Source organism: Falco biarmicus, chromosome 7, assembly GCF_023638135.1.
Source record: "Falco biarmicus isolate bFalBia1 chromosome 7, bFalBia1.pri, whole genome shotgun sequence".
NCBI lineage: Eukaryota > Metazoa > Chordata > Aves > Falconiformes > Falconidae > Falco > Falco biarmicus.
The window spans coordinates 56,125,731-56,147,883 of record NC_079294.1 but is presented as its reverse complement, the minus strand read 5'-3'; the positions used below and the strand labels follow the sequence as shown (position 1 = coordinate 56,147,883).

Genomic DNA, 22,153 nt, shown 5'->3' with positions numbered 1-22,153 from the left:
AGAGTATATCTTTTTCCATCAATCATAATTATTTGGTTAAATGACTTCTGTAAAAAAATTGCTAGATAAAGCTAAGTACAATGCCTGGCCAAATCTCTCCTGAAGACTTCATACCTATTTGCAGCCCAGAATTTCATAAGGAACATGGCCATTCTCTTTTTAATCAATAAAGTACCAAATTTAATTGCACTTAATATAAATCATAGAATCACAGAATCATTTAGGTTAGAAAAGGCCTTTGAAGATCAAGTCCAACCATTCACCCATGACTGCCAAGTCCACCACCGAACCGTGTCCCTAAGTGCCACATCTACGTGTTTTTTCAAACACGCCCAAGAATGGTGATTCCTCCACCTCCTCCCTAGGCAGCCTGTTCCAAGCCTTGACCACCCCTTCCAGTGAAGAAATTCCCCCTAATATCTAATCCAAACCTCCCCTGGTGCAACTTGAGGCTGTTTCCTCTTGTCCTGTTGCTAGTTATCTGGGAGAAGAGACCTGCTCCCACCTGCCTACAGCCCCTTTCAGGCAGCTGTAGAGAGCAATACGATCCCCCGAGTCTCCTCTTCCCCAGACTAAACAACCTCAGTTCCCTCAGCAGCTCCTCGTAAGACTTGTGCTCTAGACCCATCACCAGCTTTGCTGCCCCAGTGTAAATATAAGGCCCTTGTACTCTGTTCTATGAAAACAGAAAAAAAACCCCAACAACCCACCCATTAAAAACTAGCACTGAACAACAACAGGAATCTGTGGTTTCATAGAAAAGCAATAACAGAAAGGCCAGTAGCATTGTACCATGATATGCTTTTTCTCAAGACATACATCTGAACTGGTGGGTTCAACTGTTCTGAGGGTACAGATGCAGTCATAAGCCAGGGGCACAAGGAAATAGGGTTTAACTATGGGTGCTACATCTCTGAGATGATCTGCTAGTGATCTTGCATAACGCACCCCCCCATCTTCCCCATTTGTTCTATGAAATGGGGCTGAAGGTGTAAGAACTGAGACAGCTGGAACAAGCATTTACAAACTGAAAACCAACCCTCCGTACCACTTCCACAGGACTACACATTAGTGAAGTGAAAGGGTAAAGAATTTGGACCACAACTCATTGATCTTGAGAAACGCTCTACACTTCATTCTTACCTTATCTGAAGATTTTTCGTTATGAGTAAGACTGTAAAAGACCATGCCATGCTTATAAGAGCTAGAGTGCTTTTGTCCAGCATTTTTATTTCTTTTTGACTCCTGAGATACAGGAAGCAAAGCATCTGCCACTAAGTCCTCTGAATCTTCAGTGGAAGTAAGAATTGCTTTTGCTGTTTCACCTGTTTCATGTCGTTCCAATGTGCCTAGAGAAACACAACAGAAGCTGTAATTTTTTCAAGGAACTACACTATTTCATATTACAATGTAATTGTTATAGTATTAACATAGTACGTTTCACATTACCAGATAAATCGTGAAACATTTATAGATGAGACAGCTAATTCCTCATTTTCTGGACCTTAAAAACGTAGTTTTACACAATTTATTACTACATTAAAAAAAATAAAGCTTAATTTCTACAGAAATCACTGCAGCAAATACCTTAGATCCAGACCACAAGAAACTTAAGGTATTTTGAATAATGTGTAAGTCAGATGCAGCTTTCAAAATGAGCAAATGAAATTCAGAATACCACTCACCCTAACTCTGTTCAAATGATTTATTTTCTTCTCACAAAGCCCTCAGAGTATCGTATCATTAACAGTGTAAACAATAACAAATTTATGTAATATTTTAGTGCTGTCCTCTAGTGTTCTAGATTACAAATAGCAAGGGAAGGCTCAATTTTTTTCTATTCCTAAACCCCATCTTTACCTCTGACACTTTTTAAACAGCTGAATATACTACAAGTAGCTTAGAAATCAAGAATACAAATATGATGTTTCAAAAACTATTTCATTACTTGTGTGGCTCTAGGCAAGCCAATTCTTTTAACTGTTATACCCAGCTATATTATTTATAGTAATATTTTTATTTAGTAATAATTTTAGTAATAGTAATTAATTTAAAATTAACACTAAAGAGATCTAAATGAGCTTAAATGTATTTGAAATGAGCTTCTATTGTATACTAGGCATTTTTTACAGGAATTAAACTCATAAGAAATTGCGTGTTTCCTATAAGTATCAGAGATAAAACATGTGAAGGATTTAAAAAGTATTAAATATCTCCTATAATGTGAAATGTTTTTTTTCCCTAAAGTTTGAATTCTTTGTAGCCTCAAGTAATACAACATGAGTTTTCCTTTTCGCTGCTACCAGAAAAAATGTGTTACTTGATAGAACTTCAGTGGTACACCTACTAAAAATATTGGACTGGGAATGAGGGATCTCATACAATAAGCGTTTGTGTGTGTATGTGTGTATAAAATCTCTTCATCTGAAATTATTTCTCTGAAACTTATCCATTTCTGTTCACTGTAGTATCACTTGTTACCTATATGACCAAGAGTCTTCAAATTCAGAGCAGAAAAAGTAATGCAACCAATTCTTTGTCTCCTACAAAATGTATTAAATACTGTAGATTACTATAATGTTGCACTGAAAAAATAAGGATCAGCCTCATTTGTGTTTAATATGTCATTTTCTTCATCCCTCCCCAGAATTTGCAGCATCAGGGATCATTACAGAACAGAATATTTACTGGAAGGAAAGCAAATTGCCTAAAGATTCTTAGCAGTCCAACTGTCTACAGTTGTCTAAAAATACTTCAAAACAGTACTGGTTACAAAACTCCCAATATTGTAACATCTCGATATTTCAGGAACACAAAAAACGTATAAATAGATGCCTACAAGGAAGGATTATACAATTCATACTAGACATGCGAGCAAAGACATTCTTAAAAGTACTATAGCATTTGAAAAGTTAAGAACCTTGGAAATAATACAATCACTCAGCAAATATTATTTTGGCCTCTTTATATATGCAATGTAGTCTTTCAAGCTATAAGCATGTCCTATTTCCCAACAGAATTCCGTGCATCATTCAGAGCAAAAGACAAACAAAAGTCACCAAGAAAGTAGCTGCTCTCCCTTATTAAGTATGAAGGACTAAGCTTTCTCTACTACCTTCTGTGGCAAGACCACTATATGAGGAATATTTATATGTATAAGCACATATATAACCATCCTTCTTTTCTGTATTACTTTTGTCTGTGCAATTCACTACTGGAGTACTACAATTACTTCAGAAAGACTGTTATAATATCCCTATGAAATCACCAGGTATCCTGTTATTTTTATGGGCAAGGATCTAAGGCAAAGATTATGATACATTTTTAATAAATCCAAGAATTTGGTGGGCGTGGTATTGAATTTCAAAGACCTGACTATACATACTCTTTAGCATTAGACAGAACTTCAAAACATGTTTTATTAGCTCCAGATAGATCTATGAGTGCCTCACCACCAGTCATCCCTTACAGCCAGTCCATTCTGTGGAATAATCTTGATGATATATAAGAGAACACAATAAGTTAATTAAGGCTATCATACTACAGTGGCAAAAGAGGATAAAAGCATGTTTTTCTAACAAAAATGAAGATCTGAGTTGCCTGACTTTTTATCCTCCTATATATATGCACATACACTCAGGAGTAAAAATGAAAATATATTTAAGACGTGTTATTTTTCATGTATCAGAGCTTCTATCCCTGGCAACAGCTTCAGAGCTAAGTTATCAACTTTGGGTTGAAGGAAAAATTTTTAGTTGAAAGAAAAAGACCAGAATAAGTGGTAAAAAATTACAGAAAACGGGGACAGCAGTATTTTACCTTTGAAGACCATGGCCTGAATGGAATAAACAGGCATTCCTGCTGTATGTGAAAGCAAACTAGTATTTTATATATTTTACACTAACACATACATATCTTACTTTTACCTGCTGACAGATGTGCTTCTATGTATTATAGACTTATGGATGCAAACTGAGAAACAACTGGAGACGTTGGTAACTTACTGAATAATTCTGCTACCTACCATACTCTTTTCTAAGTATCAGTGTCAGGATCATGTCATAGCAAATACAGCATTTTAATGCATAGTTTGGCGAAGAGAAATTTAACTTATCAACTGAAAAAAATCCCTTCTGGGTTCATAGGAGGCAAGAAATATGCCTCAGCCTCTCAGGCAAAGGAGTTAAAGTATTTTATTATTATTTTTTAAAGCACATCTATAGACAGGAACATTGAATAGAAAACAATGCCCTGGATAACCAGCTTAGTTTCTTAGTGACAGAAGGCTATGATATCATAAAATCAATTTAAAAAAAGAGAGTTCTCTCTTTAAATTATTGATATGTTTCATAACAGGTATCTCAAATCCCTTCTAAGCAGCACCTTCTAGAAGATGATTCCTTCCTTAGAAAATATGCTTTCTTGCATAAAGTTTGTAATCATAAATCTCTATGTGTCTGTATACACATACAGATTTGTGTATACATCTGGGTCTGCAATAAAAGGGCACAAAGTGCACAGGAAAGTGGGTATGATGGAAGGGAGTGGATGATCATGAAAGTATTACAAAGTATTTATTTTATCCAGTGTACTTTACACTTCTGAAGAGCCCAAACCCCTCATTTTTTCAGAGTGAGTAGGTGGCAGAAAGAAAACAAAGGGAGAGATCTGTATTCTGTGATTCCTGACTACATCTTTAAGAGAAACAAACAGGGTGGGGGGAAGGATAGAGAAACCTATGTACACAACAAAGACATTCTGATCACTGCGACAGTCAAAAAGTACTGGGGCAGGACAAGGTTTGTTCCAGAAACAGTTATTTGTAGAAATACACTGTCTCTGATTTTAAAGGAAAACAAAAATACAAACAGTAAGAAAAGACACAGCCTGTACATGGGGGTACAGAAAAGAGGACAGAAATTAAGACAACTATCACACCTGAAGTATTTTAAACACAAATAAGCCTAATACCTTTTGATTAGGGAGCATAAAATAACAATGAATTAAAAGGGGAAAGATAGGGGTTTCTACACAGCAGCAACACCACTGCTACGACCCCCTACTATACATACAAAATACAGGAAAAGAAAGTCTTTATCTCTCTAAAGCTGTGACCATGGCAACCAAGTCTCAGGAACAGATAAGAATGGAGTATTTCACTCTCCTGGGCAGCTTTGGACCACCAGATGTGACTGGTTAGAGACTGTTACAACATCTTATTCTTCTTCTGGACCAAGTACTACAAATTGTGTCTCTTGGTGTTAGCGCTGTCCATACAGTTCTCTAGGTTCTGCTCTTACTGAATGATGCATTTTTACTGGGTGGGTCATGCCTATTATCCTGCCTCAAGACAAGGTATTCACTGACATCACATGACCTGTCATATCGTCAGGCTCCAGTGCTTTCTGTTCGCTGTCACAGCAAAAATATTGAAAATCCTCGATACTGCAGCGCTGCTGTGACCTAGTAACTCGGCTGAATATTACAGCATAGCAGTGATCTGTGAATAAAAAATGGTTTCAGAATTGATTTTATTTAAAAGGAGCATGTGGTCAAGAACAAATCCAAAACAAAAACCCCACCTTTCAGAACAAGTATCACTTATATTATTAGTTGTTTTATTTTCTGTCAAGATCTTCCTTTCCATAAGCACCTATTCCATCTTAAAAGAAACTCACACACTTCCTTCTATGCTGGTAGATTCAGGCAAGCAGAAGTTTTATGTTCTCACTAGAAGATGCTTGAATTTTACGAGTCTACCATGTCCAGCTCCAAGACAGTGGTCAAGCACTTTCCTTGACAAATTTCTCGTAGCTGCAAGTCCTACCACTCTATCAAATGGCCCAAAACAGTTGGAACAAACATTGCGTTAAGTAAGCATATATGCTTCCTATTAATATTAAGACAAAAGTAAATGCAATCTAGAAAACAGAAATGGGATAGAGCAAACAAAAAAACCAGCCTATTAAAATCTAATAATCTTTAAAAGGATATTTTACGTATAGGAATACATTAAGAATGGAGATTCCCTGTGTCTACAGTATGTATACAGAAGCATGTAGAGCGTCTTGGAAGAGACTCAACGATTCTTGCATTTGGAAGATTTCTGTCGTGTAGTCCAACTGCTGTGCATTACCGACATTCTTCAGAATGTATATTTTCAGAATAGCATTAACAAACTATTGTCAGAATATCCTTCAACTAAAGAAATCAGTGAAGAACAATACAAATAAAACTACTGAAATATCACATACAATGCAGGTTTACATATGTAGGCAAAAAGAGCAGTTCTTCAATGCAGCCAGTCCTCATTCCCAGGATTTCTGCTGCAGACACAACACCCTGAAAGAGAGGACATGAATACTCCTCCCCTGTTCACTCCCCAGCTCAAATCTAAGCTATTCTAAACACCAAGGGACAGCAAACCTGTAACAGGAATTGAGATATACTGTGTGTCTTAAACTTAAACTGGGCTGAATGGAAAAAGAGGACAGCTCTGAACATGGAAGAGATGTGAGCAGTTTCTATTTCTTTATCATCATCTGAAACATGGAATGAGGATGAGAATCCCTTAATGTCTGGAATGAAAATCCTCCCTGATATGAGCTCTTCTGCCTGCACTGACCATGCCAATCAGTTTATTTTTTTTTTTTTTAAGTAAAAATGAGAAATCTTACTTCATTAATAATAAATCAAGAATGAAGATCAAGTATCTTCTGTAAGAAACACGTCCTCTTAAACAGGCACATACAGCTAAATTCCATACACGTTCCACCTAGTACAAAATACCTAATAGTATGTGCCTGTACGTATACACGTAAGTACAAAGATACCTGACTATTCTCAGTGTAAATGAGTGACCTTAACTTCTGGAGACTGGGCAATAGATGACTCTTTTATTCCAAGCCAGACTTTTCCAAGCTCCAATACCTTTTATTACTCTACATCAGTAAGTAGTTACTGAAAAATGACTCAAGTTTATAGAACTATGAAATATTGAAATGCAAGCTACAGAATGACCAGAGGCTTACATGTATGAAAAGTATGCCATAAAAAAGGCAAAACATTAGTTGTCTTAAGACTGACAAATTAAAACAAAAAAATCCAAACATTAAGCTTCCACAAAACATATATTCATGCTTTTGACTTATTCTGAATAATTCACATTTTCAAAATACACTAACGAATGTTCCCTTATCCTTTACGTCTTCTAGAAAAGTATTTAAGTGGCAGCATAAAATGCTCAGAGAAACTAGTCAAATGACAACTTACATCTTATTGCATGTTATCATTTGTATCACATTACCTTTAACATACTTCGAATTTCTTCACTGAGCTGCTTTCTCAAAGAAGATTGTCTAAATGAGAAATTGTTTAGTGTTGGCTACAGTACTCTTAGCCCAAGAAGTTACCTTGTCTCAGTTCAATAGTGCACAGCTGGGTTAACTCACTCCCTGCAGGTTCTCCCTTTCTCTAAGGATGCCTCTTAAGCATGAAGGTGGGGGGGGAGGGGAGAAATCAAGATCTCAACCCACATGGCATCTGCCCTGACTATTAATGTTGAAGGTCAGACTATGACCTAAGAACAGAAGAGCTAAATTACTACAGCCCTTTTCCAAATATGAAAAACTCCCTTCAGGGGAGATACCAGCCTTTCATAGTCTTTAATTAACACCTCCTAGTAATGCAACAGGGTACTTAACATATGAACCATAGTTTTGTAAGGGCTATTTTTTTATAGTTTCACAAAGGATTATGAAATTAGGTGCAATATAACTGTTTGAGAACTCACTATTAGGAATATCAAACGACCTATTTGTACTAATATCAGAAAGAGTAAGCACAAAAAATGTTTTTTGTATAACCAAGCAGACTTTAGAGCCCATACATATTCTGCATGCATTCACAACTGTATCTGACTAAAGATAAATCTTATTTAAACAATTGCTTACCAATATTACATTCTGTAAACCTAAAATGAAGGAAAGCAAAAATATTGTGGGGGTGTGAACTGAGTATGTGTAGAATTTATGAGTGTGTGTACAAGACTGAATGATGGGACTCTTTTTAAAGCATAGGGTTAGAATGAAATGAGAAATTTTACACGAACTTAGACCGTCTTGGAAAAAACGCAGAAATTAATGAAACAGTTTGTCATATACTTTCTCTTCCTGAAAAAACAGCATCTCTCCCAAAGCCTTCCGATCCTTGCATGTTTTCATTCACACAAGATATGGCAATTTTATCAAAAGTTATTTTTACTCTAAAAATGCCTAACGAGTTCACTCAAACAACTCTATAGGCATTTCTATCAATTAAAATTTAGCAAAATTTGGCCATTTGTCACTCTTGAAGATTTATGATTTATCATCAGTTAAAGATGCAGTTTGCTGCTCTACTCATACGAACTGCATAGGGATCAGCCTGGTGCACTTCCTAACGAAGCCATTTCACAGTTACCTCATCTTATTCCTGCAAATATATAAATGACTGATTTCTGACCAGGGGCATAGGACCCTACAGGCAAACTTCATTAGCCAGGAAAAAGTGAATTAATAAAGAGACTTCACAGAAACCTAATACTATGACACTTTTTGGCTCTCAAGCATGTAAAAAATGCATGCAATATGTATGTAGCATGTTTCACAAAAAACTTGCCAGATGTAGTTACCAAGGACTCTAAATTGGAGTTTTGCATCAGCCCAGATCTTGGGGCTATGCAGAGTTCAAAAGAGAAAGAAAAGAGAAAGAAAAGAGAAAGAAAAGAGAAAGAAAAGAGAAAGAAAAGAGAAAGAAAAGAGAAAGAAAAGAGAAAGAAAAGAGAAAGAAAAGAGAAAGAAAAGAGAAAGAAAAGAGAAAGAAAAGAGAAAGAAAAGAGAAAGAAAAGAGAAAGAAAAGAGAAAGAAAAGAGAAAGAAAAGAGAAAGAAAAGAGAAAGAAAAGAGAAAGAAAAGAGAAAGAAAAGAGAAAGAAAAGAGAAAGAAAAGAGAAAGAAAAGAGAAAGAAAAGAGAAAGAAAAGAGAAAGAAAAGAGAAAGAAAAGAGAAAGAAAAGAGAAAGAAAAGAGAAAGAAAAGAGAAAGAAAAGAGAAAGAAAAGAGAAAGAAAAGAGAAAGAAAAGAGAAAGAAAAGAGAAAGAAAAGAGAAAGAAAAGAGAAAGAAAAGAGAAAGAAAAGAGAAAGAAAAGAGAAAGAAAAGAGAAAGAAAAGAGAAAGAAAAGAGAAAGAAAAGAGAAAGAAAAGAGAAAGAAAAGAGAAAGAAAAGAGAAAGAAAAGAGAAAGAAAAGAGAAAGAAAAGAGAAAGAAAAGAGAAAGAAAAGAGAAAGAAAAGAGAAAGAAAAGAGAAAGAAAAGAGAAAGAAAAGAGAAAGAAAAGAGAAAGAAAAGAGAAAGAAAAGAGAAAGAAAAGAGAAAGAAAAGAGAAAGAAAAGAGAAAGAAAAGAGAAAGAAAAGAGAAAGAAAAGAGAAAGAAAAGAGAAAGAAAAGAGAAAGAAAAGAGAAAGAAAAGAGAAAGAAAAGAGAAAGAAAAGAGAAAGAAAAGAGAAAGAAAAGAGAAAGAAAAGAGAAAGAAAAGAGAAAGAAAAGAGAAAGAAAAGAGAAAGAAAAGAGAAAGAAAAGAGAAAGAAAAGAGAAAGAAAAGAGAAAGAAAAGAGAAAGAAAAGAGAAAGAAAAGAGAAAGAAAAGAGAAAGAAAAGAGAAAGAAAAGAGAAAGAAAAGAGAAAGAAAAGAGAAAGAAAAGAGAAAGAAAAGAGAAAGAAAAGAGAAAGAAAAGAGAAAGAAAAGAGAAAGAAAAGAGAAAGAAAAGAGAAAGAAAAGAGAAAGAAAAGAGAAAGAAAAGAGAAAGAAAAGAGAAAGAAAAGAGAAAGAAAAGAGAAAGAAAAGAGAAAGAAAAGAGAAAGAAAAGAGAAAGAAAAGAGAAAGAAAAGAGAAAGAAAAGAGAAAGAAAAGAGAAAGAAAAGAGAAAGAAAAGAGAAAGAAAAGAGAAAGAAAAGAGAAAGAAAAGAGAAAGAAAAGAGAAAGAAAAGAGAAAGAAAAGAGAAAGAAAAGAGAAAGAAAAGAGAAAGAAAAGAGAAAGAAAAGAGAAAGAAAAGAGAAAGAAAAGAGAAAGAAAAGAGAAAGAAAAGAGAAAGAAAAGAGAAAGAAAAGAGAAAGAAAAGAGAAAGAAAAAGAAAAAGAAAAAAGAAAAAAAAAGAAAAAAAAAGAAAAAAAAAGAAAAAAAAAAAGGTAGCGACCACTATGACTTTGACCCTAGCTACAGCACAGCCTCCAGCATATGAAACACAGCCACAGGATTTATCAGCTAGGCCACACTCATACACTCAATTCTAATTCTGACCAATGACCTGAAAAGAAAAAGAGAGAAAGATGGTAGAGAGGGGAAGAAAAAGGGAAAACTAAAGCGATCAAAAACTCCACTGTAAATCACTACATTTTGCAGGGACAACAGTGTCACAGAAGTGTAATTATTGTTGCTTCTACAATTATCTAGGCATAAATGTATAGTAAAATAATGGCAGTTCACTTCGGTACGATTGTAACAGTTTCATAAAAACTGTGCAATTTATTTCCTCACAGCCACCCGATGAAACCCAAGTCTCAGTCTTCTAAACAGTTTAACTCCTAATTTCTTTCCAAGATGAGAAAAGTTTTCAGCCATACTAAGTGAGGGTCTACTTAAAAAACCCCACAACCAAATCCAAACAAAATATCACATATTCTGCAACTCATGCAGTACTTGCACAGAGTTTAACAGATGTTTTAGAAGACTTATTATTGTTAGCATCAATTATAAAAATATTGGAGCATATATAACTACGTATAAAACAGTGTTTGAAAGTGTTCCAGCATGTCTGACCATCAATATGATCAAAGGTTTGATCTATAAGACCACTACATGCAGAGTAATTTCATTTTCTCCACAGCAAAGATGTTTCTGAAATACAACAGGTTTTATGTAACAGTTTAAACTACTCAATGTGGCATTAACATTGTAAGAAATATTTTCAGAGTCCTTCTGAGCTCTTAATTATTTTTTTAAAGATTTTTGTGATAGAAGTGATCATACAGATGGATTTGACTAATGTTAGATGCTGCATATTTTTATGAGGGCTGCCAATCTCATTAAATGCCTGTTTTAATTTAGTGACACCTGTGTAGTTTTTAAATGATTAAGCTAAACTTTTCTACACTTGACAGATATCTTAAGGTGGTAAGATGGTTTTGTTTTTTTCTCAGCAGAAATGTTTCAAAACTTTTATTGTTCAGGCTAAAGTCATGAAACGCATGGGTGTTGCATAAAGTCTTCATGCCTTGAAGTATGGACTCAAAGCTGAACATCACACTTTGTGAAATACACTGTCAATGCTGATGTCTTGTTCCTACCACAATGACAATTTTAACTGAAACACCATTAACTTTGCTCAATCAAGAAAGGTCTATACAGAATGCACCCCACGTGATGACATACATACAGTCAATCTTATCACAGTGAATCAAAGTGATAGTCTTTCCCTTACCTCTATTAAAAAAAACCCAAGCTATACACAAGTAGGAAGTTATGTGGAAGTATCAATGTAATTCTAAGTTTGCAAAGACAGGTAGTAATAGCAAAGAATAATCTCTGAGTTGAAGTAGAAGGCACTTTTATGCAAGCCTCTGCTGCAGTGTACACATTAAAACTTTTTTTAAATTACATAACCCCTAGAGCATTCCAAGAATTATTCTATAGAAAGCACTGTCATTTTTAGGATTTCTGCTTTGTTTAGATGCAGAAGTTCGAAGCCAAACAATTGTAATGCTACTGCACTTGACTGGAAAATGGGAGAAATATTGTTACTAAGCACTCAGTGATAATCAACACAAATACAAACAAAATACAAGAAAAGTATTATATTCAGAAAAGGATTCAAACAGGACACAAATAGGGAAAGCATACATGTTAAACAGTGTAAATAAAAACAAAATATTATACAAATTTATTTAGTAATAAACCTCAAGAGTTCAGAGGTACATGAAAAGAAAGCTAAATGCAGAATTTCACAAATCCAATTTGTGCAATTAGATTTGCAAAAATGGTCTTAACCTTAACACCTCTGAGCTTTTCAAAGCTTAACTTCATAAACTTATTTTCCTTCGAACACATCTCCTAAGTGTAGTTATATAACTGTACTTTAATAACTTTATTATCTATAACAATTCAATTTTATGTAGAAAACTTTACTTACACCCTTTATTTTTTATTAATTTATCTCGTACATAATTAAATGTTACAGAATATTAACAAGTAAAAGATAAGCCTCCATAAACAATTCAGAGGTGAGGATAGTCATCAAAAAAGGAAGTCAAGCAAGTACTTAATAGAAAGCTTATTGTAATATCTATAATCAAGTATCAGCTGATGAATTACATTTCCCAGCATTGCACATTTCAAGCAGATACAGGAAAATCACCACTGTCATTAAAAGAAACACAGATCAAATACTAAAAAAACAAATCACTATGATCACCATCGCTCTTATGCAGAAAGCAAGCACAACATGGGAAAAAACCACCTGTACTGAATTTGAAAGTGATATACGAGTAATTTATCTAAACTGTTTTATAAAAATGTGTTAGATATTTTCAATCAGAAAAATTAATGGAGTTTCTTGTTCCTGAAGGACTGGATACTTTTTCAGATTATTCAGTATTTTTGCAAAATTAATACATCAGGCTGTGTATAAAAAAAATAATTGTTCCTTTGTATGTAAAAGGCAAGTTCCCCCATGCTAGGGGCTTCGAACACAGCACAAAGTTTTCTGAACTTCAGTTTTAGAGCTCACAAGCCTTTTTTAAAAAACAGCTTCTAAAGAAGTAGTGAAAAATAATAAATGGCACGACTACATTAACGTGTAAAAGCACCCTCACTGGCCCCCTGAAAAAGATCAAAGGAAGACATTTTCTGCATTTTGGACAGATTCTCCTTGTCATATGTGGTACTGTTTACACTGATTATGAATTAAAGTGAGCTGTATCTGTACTTGAATTTATCCTAATATAGCATATTAGCAATAACAGTAATGACAGTGTCATAGAAAACAATGCAGTAAGACAATACCCAGTATATTCAGATAAGCCTGTAAGACAACTGAGCCACGACATCTTCTCAACGTGAACTGCAGTAACGCCCAAACACATCTCAATTCTTTTGCCTTAATACCTTGTACACTCTCGGTTCAAACTATCTGCCACCTGACTGACTGAACTGGACACAGTCTTCCAAAAACATGGTTAACTATGCATATCCAAACTATTTTTTATCAACAATTTTGATCTTTTCTAGTAAGGATTGTAAGTATACACTTAATTTTGACTATACAGGAGATCTTGACAGCAGGCATACTCTTTAGGCGTGTTTCAATTTTTGTTTCTGTGTTTGGGCTTGCATCACGCAAGAAAGTTCTCAAAATTTGCGCTCCCTGAGTGACTATGAAAAATAGAAAGTAGCCAGTGTAAAGTTAAACACATATTATAATTGAACAAAGTTTTATTAAGTGATGTTATTTTTAAACTCACGCCAAGCATGCTGTAAACCAATAAAACAGGACAAGACTTACAAGGCAAAAGGAAATAACAGAAAATCAGCAGTGCGAGCATGATGCATGTCAAGAAATTCATATTAAACTAGTACTAATTGAAAGACTAAATCTACCTCTAATAAATGAGGATTACTACCTCTGAACAAAGTCTACCCACTCCTTCCTCACTCTTAATACTTCTTGGATAGAAACATGGCTCAGTAGACACGCTACCATATGCTGTATACAGGAAAAAAACCTCCATGAATCTTTTGTTACTACATGCTATCATACTGATACTCATCTTTTTAAAAAAAGCAAAGACACCGACTGCTTAAGGAAAATGTAAAAACCATATAGATAACAGCTAATTTCCTTATTGAAGTGGATTTCAAGTGGTGGCTATTGGAAGAAATATTCTACACTTTAATTAGAATAAAATTTGTTATTGATTTTCATATTTGTCTTCTAGCACACATAAGTTTGGAACATACCCTGTACACACGCTCTATTAATGTTCTAAATGTATTATTAAATCAATATTTATCGTCATGTAAAGATATTCCACTGCAATGGAAAGTTGTCGTATCCATATATTAAAATTTAGGTAAAACACAGTAAACATAGTTCATGGCTTCTGTATGGTTTTCTATATCACTACCCACATGCACATGCAACAACATTTAAACTTAAGACAGAATAATTTTACTTGGCACTCTAAACCAAAGGCCTAAAACAATGGGATTCAATCTGCCTTATTCTAGACCTGTAATAGCAGCAGGCAATTAGCTTTTCCCTGCCCCCCACACCTTCTTTAGACTGCCCTTGTAGTTAGTGGCGAGAAGATAGAGACTTTTACTTACTCCTATTTCCTCCTGCTTATTACAAAACCGACATGAACTACTAGCTCATAGGTGTCTTAAGTATAGACAGAAGTCTCAAGTTAGATAAACTGGAATTCAGGAATTAACCTTAAGTCAACTACACTCCTGGTATTTAACACATTCCAGCATAAATATGCCGAAATGCCTATTTATGTGGAATAAAGGCTGCTCAATGTACTCCTGCAACTTCCCATTGACTACATAAAATAAGGCAGCTTTTGCAATCTCATGAAGAGAGGGTACAACAAGTTGCACATGAAGTAATACTGGCTTCAATTTTCATCTGTATAACAACCACCCCATAAAGTAGAAAAAACCTATTAACAAAAGCCTGCTAAAGAACAAAAATTTTTTTAAATACTTTTCAAAAAAGTGTGTCAGACTGTTACAGGAAATTGGATGATGAACTTATATATAGTAAGTCCTTCATCTGCTTAAGGGGTCATCTCTCAATTACCTGGTGGAAAGACAGTTTTGGAGCTAAAGTGGTACAACTGAAAGACAGTCATAGGTACTCGATGCCCCTAAACTTTTGTAAAGTCATCTGTCAAATTCCACAGAGTTATTGCTGACTACAACAGTGTAAATATTGAAATGTTCATGGAAATTCCTTAATCCACAAACTGAAATTATAAACAGATTGGCTGTTTTCCCAGTTATCCATTAACTCTAATACAGTAACACTGTTCAGATTTTTTTTGAACTGCAAACAGTGATATACAAGTCTGACAAAATCAGGTCCTCCACTGACTTTCACTTAAAGAGGCAAATCCTCAGTCATCAAGCTACCTTCACAGCCAGAAGAAAAATAAAAGAAAACCACTTTTTGACTATAGAAACAAAACCTTTACCTTATGTCCATTTTTGAAATGGAATCCAAGCACAAGGCTACCACCATAGACTTTATTCTATTTAACTGAGTCACAGAACATGCTCACAGGTAAATGTGTAGCCAAGAAGTACTATACACAGCTGCCTGTTCATTTGCCTCATCAACAGATGAAAATCATAATGAAAGGCTGCTGTGTTTCTGCAGGTTTGTCTGTGATGCGGTGTACACCTTTCCCATACAGTTGAACAATGCTTTTTCTGCCCGAGTGTCACTCGGTATCTGTCTACATGGCTCTTGATATGGGACAGGCCAGTTTCAAGGATCCATGCTATGACCACTTGTGTTCTCCCACAATACAGATATAATTCAACTTTTAACCAGCTACAGTACATCTTAGTAGGCTTTCCCAGGTATTCACCCTAGATAGCATCTTTTAGTTACCAATACCTAACAGAAACAAAACAAAATTTGTTAATGGCTAATGTAGCAAAATAACTGCACCCTTTTCTGTGTTCCAGCTATTGCTTAAGAGGTATCAATTGTAGCTCTCATTCTTGCTTTATACTAGTAATAAAAGATACAGAAACGGCAATTAAAGAAACCACACTTTTAGCTATCTGCACCCTTTCTGAATGTGTAATATACACAAGCAGTGGCATCAATTTTACTTCCTCTCTAATTTTGAAACAGGCAGCAATTTTTACAGCTAAAGGAGAGACAGTTAAAATACTTTGATTTTTGTCTCTGTGGTACCATTTCAATCCTATGCTACTAAATCTCATTAATTTACAAAAAAATCACTATACTTCAGTGTGAAGTCATCTAGCTGTACTAAATAAAGTTGCATCTGAGATTTAAATTCTCTCTGCAGACCCTTGACTTCTTTGGGCTGCCTTGGGCATTGTATGGTGATGGAAACTATTAGTTCTTATACTGAGTGCAACAATTGGCATTTTGGCCTATAGAACGAGTCAAAGTAATTTCTTCCATGTTACGCATATACAGCAGCAACACTGAATTCACTCCACAGTATTTACTGTCCAGAGATCTAGGAAAGAAATTAGTGTTTTCTTGTTTTTTTGTTGTTGAGGGGGTTTGTTTGAAAGCTTTTTTTGGTGTTTTTTTGGTTTTGGGTGGGTTTTTTTGTTTTGTTTTTAAACTAAGGAAGACCCTCATTGCACCACACTCGGGATAGAAGTATCCCCACTGTCAGGAGTTAATCCCAAGGCATACACTGGTGAAGTACCATTTAATCCTGCAAGATACCTTTCTGAGCAGTGCAGACCTGGCCTTCTCTAACACCACACATGGAACTGTCTTTTCTCAGGTCTACACAGATGACTTCTTCAAATCAACAGCCAAAAGTTTAAAATTGAAACTGACAGAATGAATTATTTAGCAATTATTTACTTGCCCCAGAAGTTTGGAATCCCTATGACCTGTCAGCACTATTTCTAGCTAATAGTATACATTCCATGAAGTTACAAGAATACTGAAAGGCTAAAAAGTTAAAAAGCTTGGAGTTTGCACTTTTTTTTCAGATGAGGAATATATTTAAACCTTTACATTTTAACCAGAGTATACACACTTTCCATGAAAAATCTAGACCAAAGAAAATAAAGAAGCTAGGTTTGTCTTAAAAATGGGGAAGTACAAAACATAATCCCTTCAGCGCACAACAGAAGAACAGTTCTGTTGTACACCACTGTCCTCCTGCAGACAGTAGGGTGCAACAAGTCCTGCTAAAGATAGGCTTTGAGATGAACTAATGCCTCCATAGCTCTAGAAATAAGCGTTAAGAATTCAACCTTTTGTACTATGATGAATTCAACTATACTCTCGTCATTAGCATAGTTATTTTGGCTTAAAGTTTGGGGGGTTTTGTTGGTTGGTTTGAGAGGTTTATTTGGGTTTTTGGTTGGGTTTTTTTTTTAAGAAGAGAATCAAGTGTTGTGCTGACATACTGTGGGGTCTGAGTCCCCTTAAAACACAATGTCTTGTCAAGAAGCATGTTAAGACTTGCCACCTTGTGAACTTAAACCTTAATTCACATCATAGGAGCACCTGAGGAGCTGTTACACTGTATCCTACAAATATAACAACAGCACAGACTATGATGGATCAATAGCAAAGGCATCAAAGTAGTATGTATGGAAAATAATTACTGCGTGCTCAACATTGGTGTTTTAGAGCTTTAATCTCATTATTTATTTTTTTTTAACATTATTAAGTTCTGGTAGAAAATAACATGGATACCAGTTTAAAATGATAGCTATGACAAGAGATTTATAATGAAACAAAATATTCTGTGGTCCTTTACTAAATTTGCTCAATTATATTGCAGAGTTTCAAACGCACACTAATCCTTTGGTTAGAAGTTCACTCTACAAGAAATACTAATAAACATTTAGATATGATGACCTTCAAGGATGTCTCAACTCTAAAACTGACACATACGAAACAGCCTATTTACGTGTTTTTGAGAAGTGTCCTTTTTAGCTGTGAAATAAAACATTCTATATACTCCACCTAAATTTCTCAACTTTTTAACATTCATTTTTTAAAAAGCAATGAAGATGTAGATAGAAAAGGTAGAAATTGGTAGCATTTTTACCAATTTCTCCATGAAAACATGTATTAATAGTTGCTCAACATTCAGCTCCTTGCTCTAGTTTCCCTGTAGTTACAACAGCGATCTAGTACAGTAACTTTCCATTCTACCTTTAATATTTTACCACTAGTAAAGGTGACTTTTTGGCAATTGCTACAAAACAAGCAGTTAGGCAACGACAAGAATCAAATTAATTTCTCATTTTTGCTGTTTTATTTACATTATGCTAAAGTATGGGGTAGATATAATTATGGAGCAGAAATACTATTCGCCTGGAAAATGTGCATGCTGTCATTACAGGCTGGAAGTAATCATGAGATCTAGTAATACCTTTAGGAACAGAACAGAACACACTGTAGAGGAAACATTCTTCCTTTTAGAGGTAAAAGAGGAAAGTAGTTTGCAATATTGCAGATGTGCCAACAGCGACTAGTAAAATGAAGCAATTAAAGGAATGAAAAGATAAGAAGAGACCCACAAACCCTCCAGAAAGAGGACTGATCAGAAGGGTAGAACCCATGCCTCCACCTGACTGGACAAAATGCACTCAGAACTGTAATATCATGCATCTACATAAATTGTAGACTACACATAGTCTTAGATTCACCAGAAAAGAAAATTCAAAGTTAAGCAGGAAAGACCTACTAATAAAAGCAGGATAATAAGTTTAGAGCACCCTAACTTAGGGTCCAGTATTTACTTTTGAAACTGGGACCTTGTATTTTTTTTTCCCCAACAGTGCAACTAAAACTAAAATTCTAAGCCAAACTGTCATATACCCTCTCAGCAACAATAAGGCAACCAAGAAAAATAAGTACAACACTACATACAATCTACCAGTCACACCTCCTCAATTTTTTATTGATATTTTTGAACAAAAAAGATTAAAAGAATTTTTAAATCTCAAACTACAATACAAAAATAGGAGCACTTTATAAAAGAGCTTCCTATTTTTGAGTAGCTGTAGGAAAACACCAGTGTAGAACTATGGTTTTTAACTGACTATATTGTTAGATAAAAGTCTGGAATAAATTAAATTTATTTAAAGCAGCAATTCAGTACATTTCAGAAAAAAAAATAAGTACCAGAAGGCATTTACTACGCCAGATTAATGATATTAAATAGCTTACTAACATAACAGACTTTTAATTTATGTTGTGCTCATTTTGCCAACTTCTTCACTAAATACAGATGTTTTGTACTTTAAAACAAGGGACTTTTGTCCAAAGCAGACAGCCTACACAGTGTGTTGTAAAGTGCGATCTCAAGAGTTACATTAGTAAAACTGTTTTCATTAATATGCTGTGCATTTCAGTGGTTCTAGACTCATTATGCACCCACCCACCCCCTCTCGCCACCCCCAGACACATGGCTCTGAATCACATGAAAACATTGTATTGTAATATATAGTACCATTACAGCTTCTAATAATTCTGTCTGTCAGAGTTCAAATAACTATGTTTATTCCCCTTGTGAAATCAGCATTGTACACTCAAATCACCTGGCAATCTACCGTTTAACCTGAAACACTCAGCTTTAGTTTAACTACACAGTTGTGAGCTTTGCAATTATCTTCCACTGTTAACTGATTATCAATTAACTCAAAAGGTTTCTCAAATTATGATTTTGCTGAAGAAAGCAGAACACTTCATGGTCTAACTTAGGATTGTTAGGACTCAAAATGTCATTCTTTTTAGTAGCTAAAGAGAGTAACGTTAGCTTTATTTATAGCTTCCAGAAATATTCTACTCTGCTCACTGCAATGTCAGCTAATCATCTGATTGTTAGGATCTGACTTAAGCTATTTATTTTATTCGTGACATACCTGGAGCCACATGAAGTCTTTATTTCTTGCTTTTTTATATAACGTTTAAACTCTATAAATATATTCAATGTGTTAGCATTTCTGCTTTGGTCTTCTATAAATTAGGTTTGTATAACACAACATGACAAACAAAACTGCAGGAAAGTAAACACAGGGGGATTATTATTTATTTTTTTTTATTACCTGTTTCAATTTCCCAGATATAAACTGAATCATCTTCACATCCAACAATTAGCAGATTTTCAACAGGGTCAAATTTTATCTTCTTCACAGGAAACAGATGCTTTCTGGCATGTAAGAGACATACTCTCTTCTGAAGGTGTAAAATTGCTACTGAGTGATCACTGCACACGCAGCACACTATATTGTTGTCTTTTAACTGCAAAGCATAAAGAACTTCAGTTTCAATACTGTAACCCCAGTCATAACCATATCATTTGAACAAGCCTGGTAAAAGTTGCCCAGCGATTTCTATTCCAGAAAACACCCATTTTAGAAAACTCTGTTTTATTTCAGCCCACATCTCCAACTTGTTTTTAACAGGCTAGCTGTACAACTGATCTCCTGACAGGAAAACATATAATCTCCTCTGATTTTTCAAATTTTAAAAAAATATTAATTTTAATAACATTTATTCATAATACTTGGCTTATCAAAGCTGTAATTATATAACCAAATATAGAGTAAGTGTCATCCTAAAAGAGAAAGCAGTAAAAAAATTAACCTTTAAACCAAACTGCTGTTTTCATGATATAAAATTATGTCAGGTCTTATGACACAAAAGCCAAGAGCAATGTATTTCCAATGAAAAATTGGGTATGTTACAACTGCATTTCACATTCTATGGACCTGATTCAGCAAAGCATTCCTTTCCTGCAAGTAATTTTTGGTGACACATGAAGGAATTCACCCTTATGTACAAATTCAGCCCTGTAAAGAAAACCAAAACACCACCCAAACAGGCTTTAAATTCTAACTAGTTTCCAGAAAAAGGGCTAAAGGGAGCCTTACAAGCATTAAGAACCTAAGCCATTGCAAAACATCTTTTGAACTACTTCGTGTTGGCTCATAAGTGAGCTAAGTCAACCATAAGTATCAACTATGTCTTCACAGGCTTTCTAAGGAGAAAAAGATTAAAGCCCAGCCCCATGGAATACCATGGGGACAGAACGTGTTCATCAAAGTTTCATAGAGCATTCAGAGTACAGTAAGTCTTCTAATTTTTACTTCAAAATTCACTTAAAGAAAAACACCTGAAATTATTCCAGATCTCATAAACCACAAAAGCCTACATGCAATGGCTAACAAGGATGTGTCAGGAACCAAAATCAAGCATACAAATTTAGCTTACAATACTACTGGTCCAAATAATTTCTCACTATGTTCAAACCCCTAGCATAACCGATTACACTTTTCAACTTCAGAAGTTAGGAGATAATCAGAATAACATACAGATTGATAATCATGATATAAAAAGTGGCAAACAATGTCAAGTGCTTCAATATAATACATCATTGGTTTAGGATCATTTTTTCTGAATCACTGTAGGTATAACCCAACAAGAAATCAACCCCCTGAAATTAAAAGCAACTTTCAAGCAATACAATTAAGTGAATGTAAATTAAGGATAAAGTGCTGCAGGATAAAAGTATTGCCAGACAGATTTTTATCTCATATGTATATACACATACACACACGTATATAGACTTTTTTTTTTTTATACATTATTTGTTACACTTTCACTTACTCTGTAGTTTTCTGGAGATCGCAAGAGCTCTGTCACTGGACCAGATTGCAGACTAAATTGGTGTAAGATGTCTCCAGTAAATATATCCCAGCAGATCACGACAGAATCCTGGCCCCCTGATAACAGCCAGCTTGGATCAAATCTTACCGATTTATCATGAGGATAAAGTAAACAAGTGACTCTGCTACTATGACCATTCAGAACCTTATAAGGTAGATTATCTGGAACAAGATGATACATAAATTATTTCTGTTCCTTAAGAATAGGGGTTCTATATTTCAAAGTCTATATTTGCTGAAAGTCAGGCGACTCAAAAAATTAAATACAACAATCCTTTACATGAGGATCAAAGAAATTTGGACATGTTCTTAACAGGGAGGGCAAAGGTCTTCACTCTGAATTTCATCTACAGAGATTACTGTTTTTATTCCTTCAGCAGAATGACCTTTTAGAGGCAAAAATGACAAAGATGACTACTGCCCACATCATGAAATACCACATATCTCACTTCCAGGTGGCTCCATTCCAACAGCCATTCCAGGAGTCCTAACAGTGCAAAGTACCTTGGTAGTACTAAGCTGTGATCTAACATATCAGCTACAGAAGGAGAGAGGGCATCATAATCTTCCATTTTGCTCATTCTATCCCTGAGCGTCACACTTGTTTTTCAAAGAATTTTTACAGGGATCACTGAAGGGGATAT

General features: G+C 34.8%; 1 protein-coding gene across 1 annotated transcript in view; it reads right to left on the bottom strand.

Moving 5' to 3' along the window:
* Window positions 1-22,153, bottom strand: part of WDR72 (WD repeat domain 72) — a 129,418-nt gene that overhangs the window by 79,389 nt on the left and 27,876 nt on the right. The window contains exons 12-14 of the mRNA XM_056347661.1: window positions 21,451-21,671; window positions 19,887-20,082; window positions 1,144-1,349 (exon numbers count right to left, since the gene is read on the bottom strand). Of these exons, the coding sequence (XP_056203636.1) occupies window positions 1,144-1,349; window positions 19,887-20,082; window positions 21,451-21,671 (623 nt within the window). The remainder of the gene's footprint in view (window positions 1-1,143; window positions 1,350-19,886; window positions 20,083-21,450; window positions 21,672-22,153) is intronic.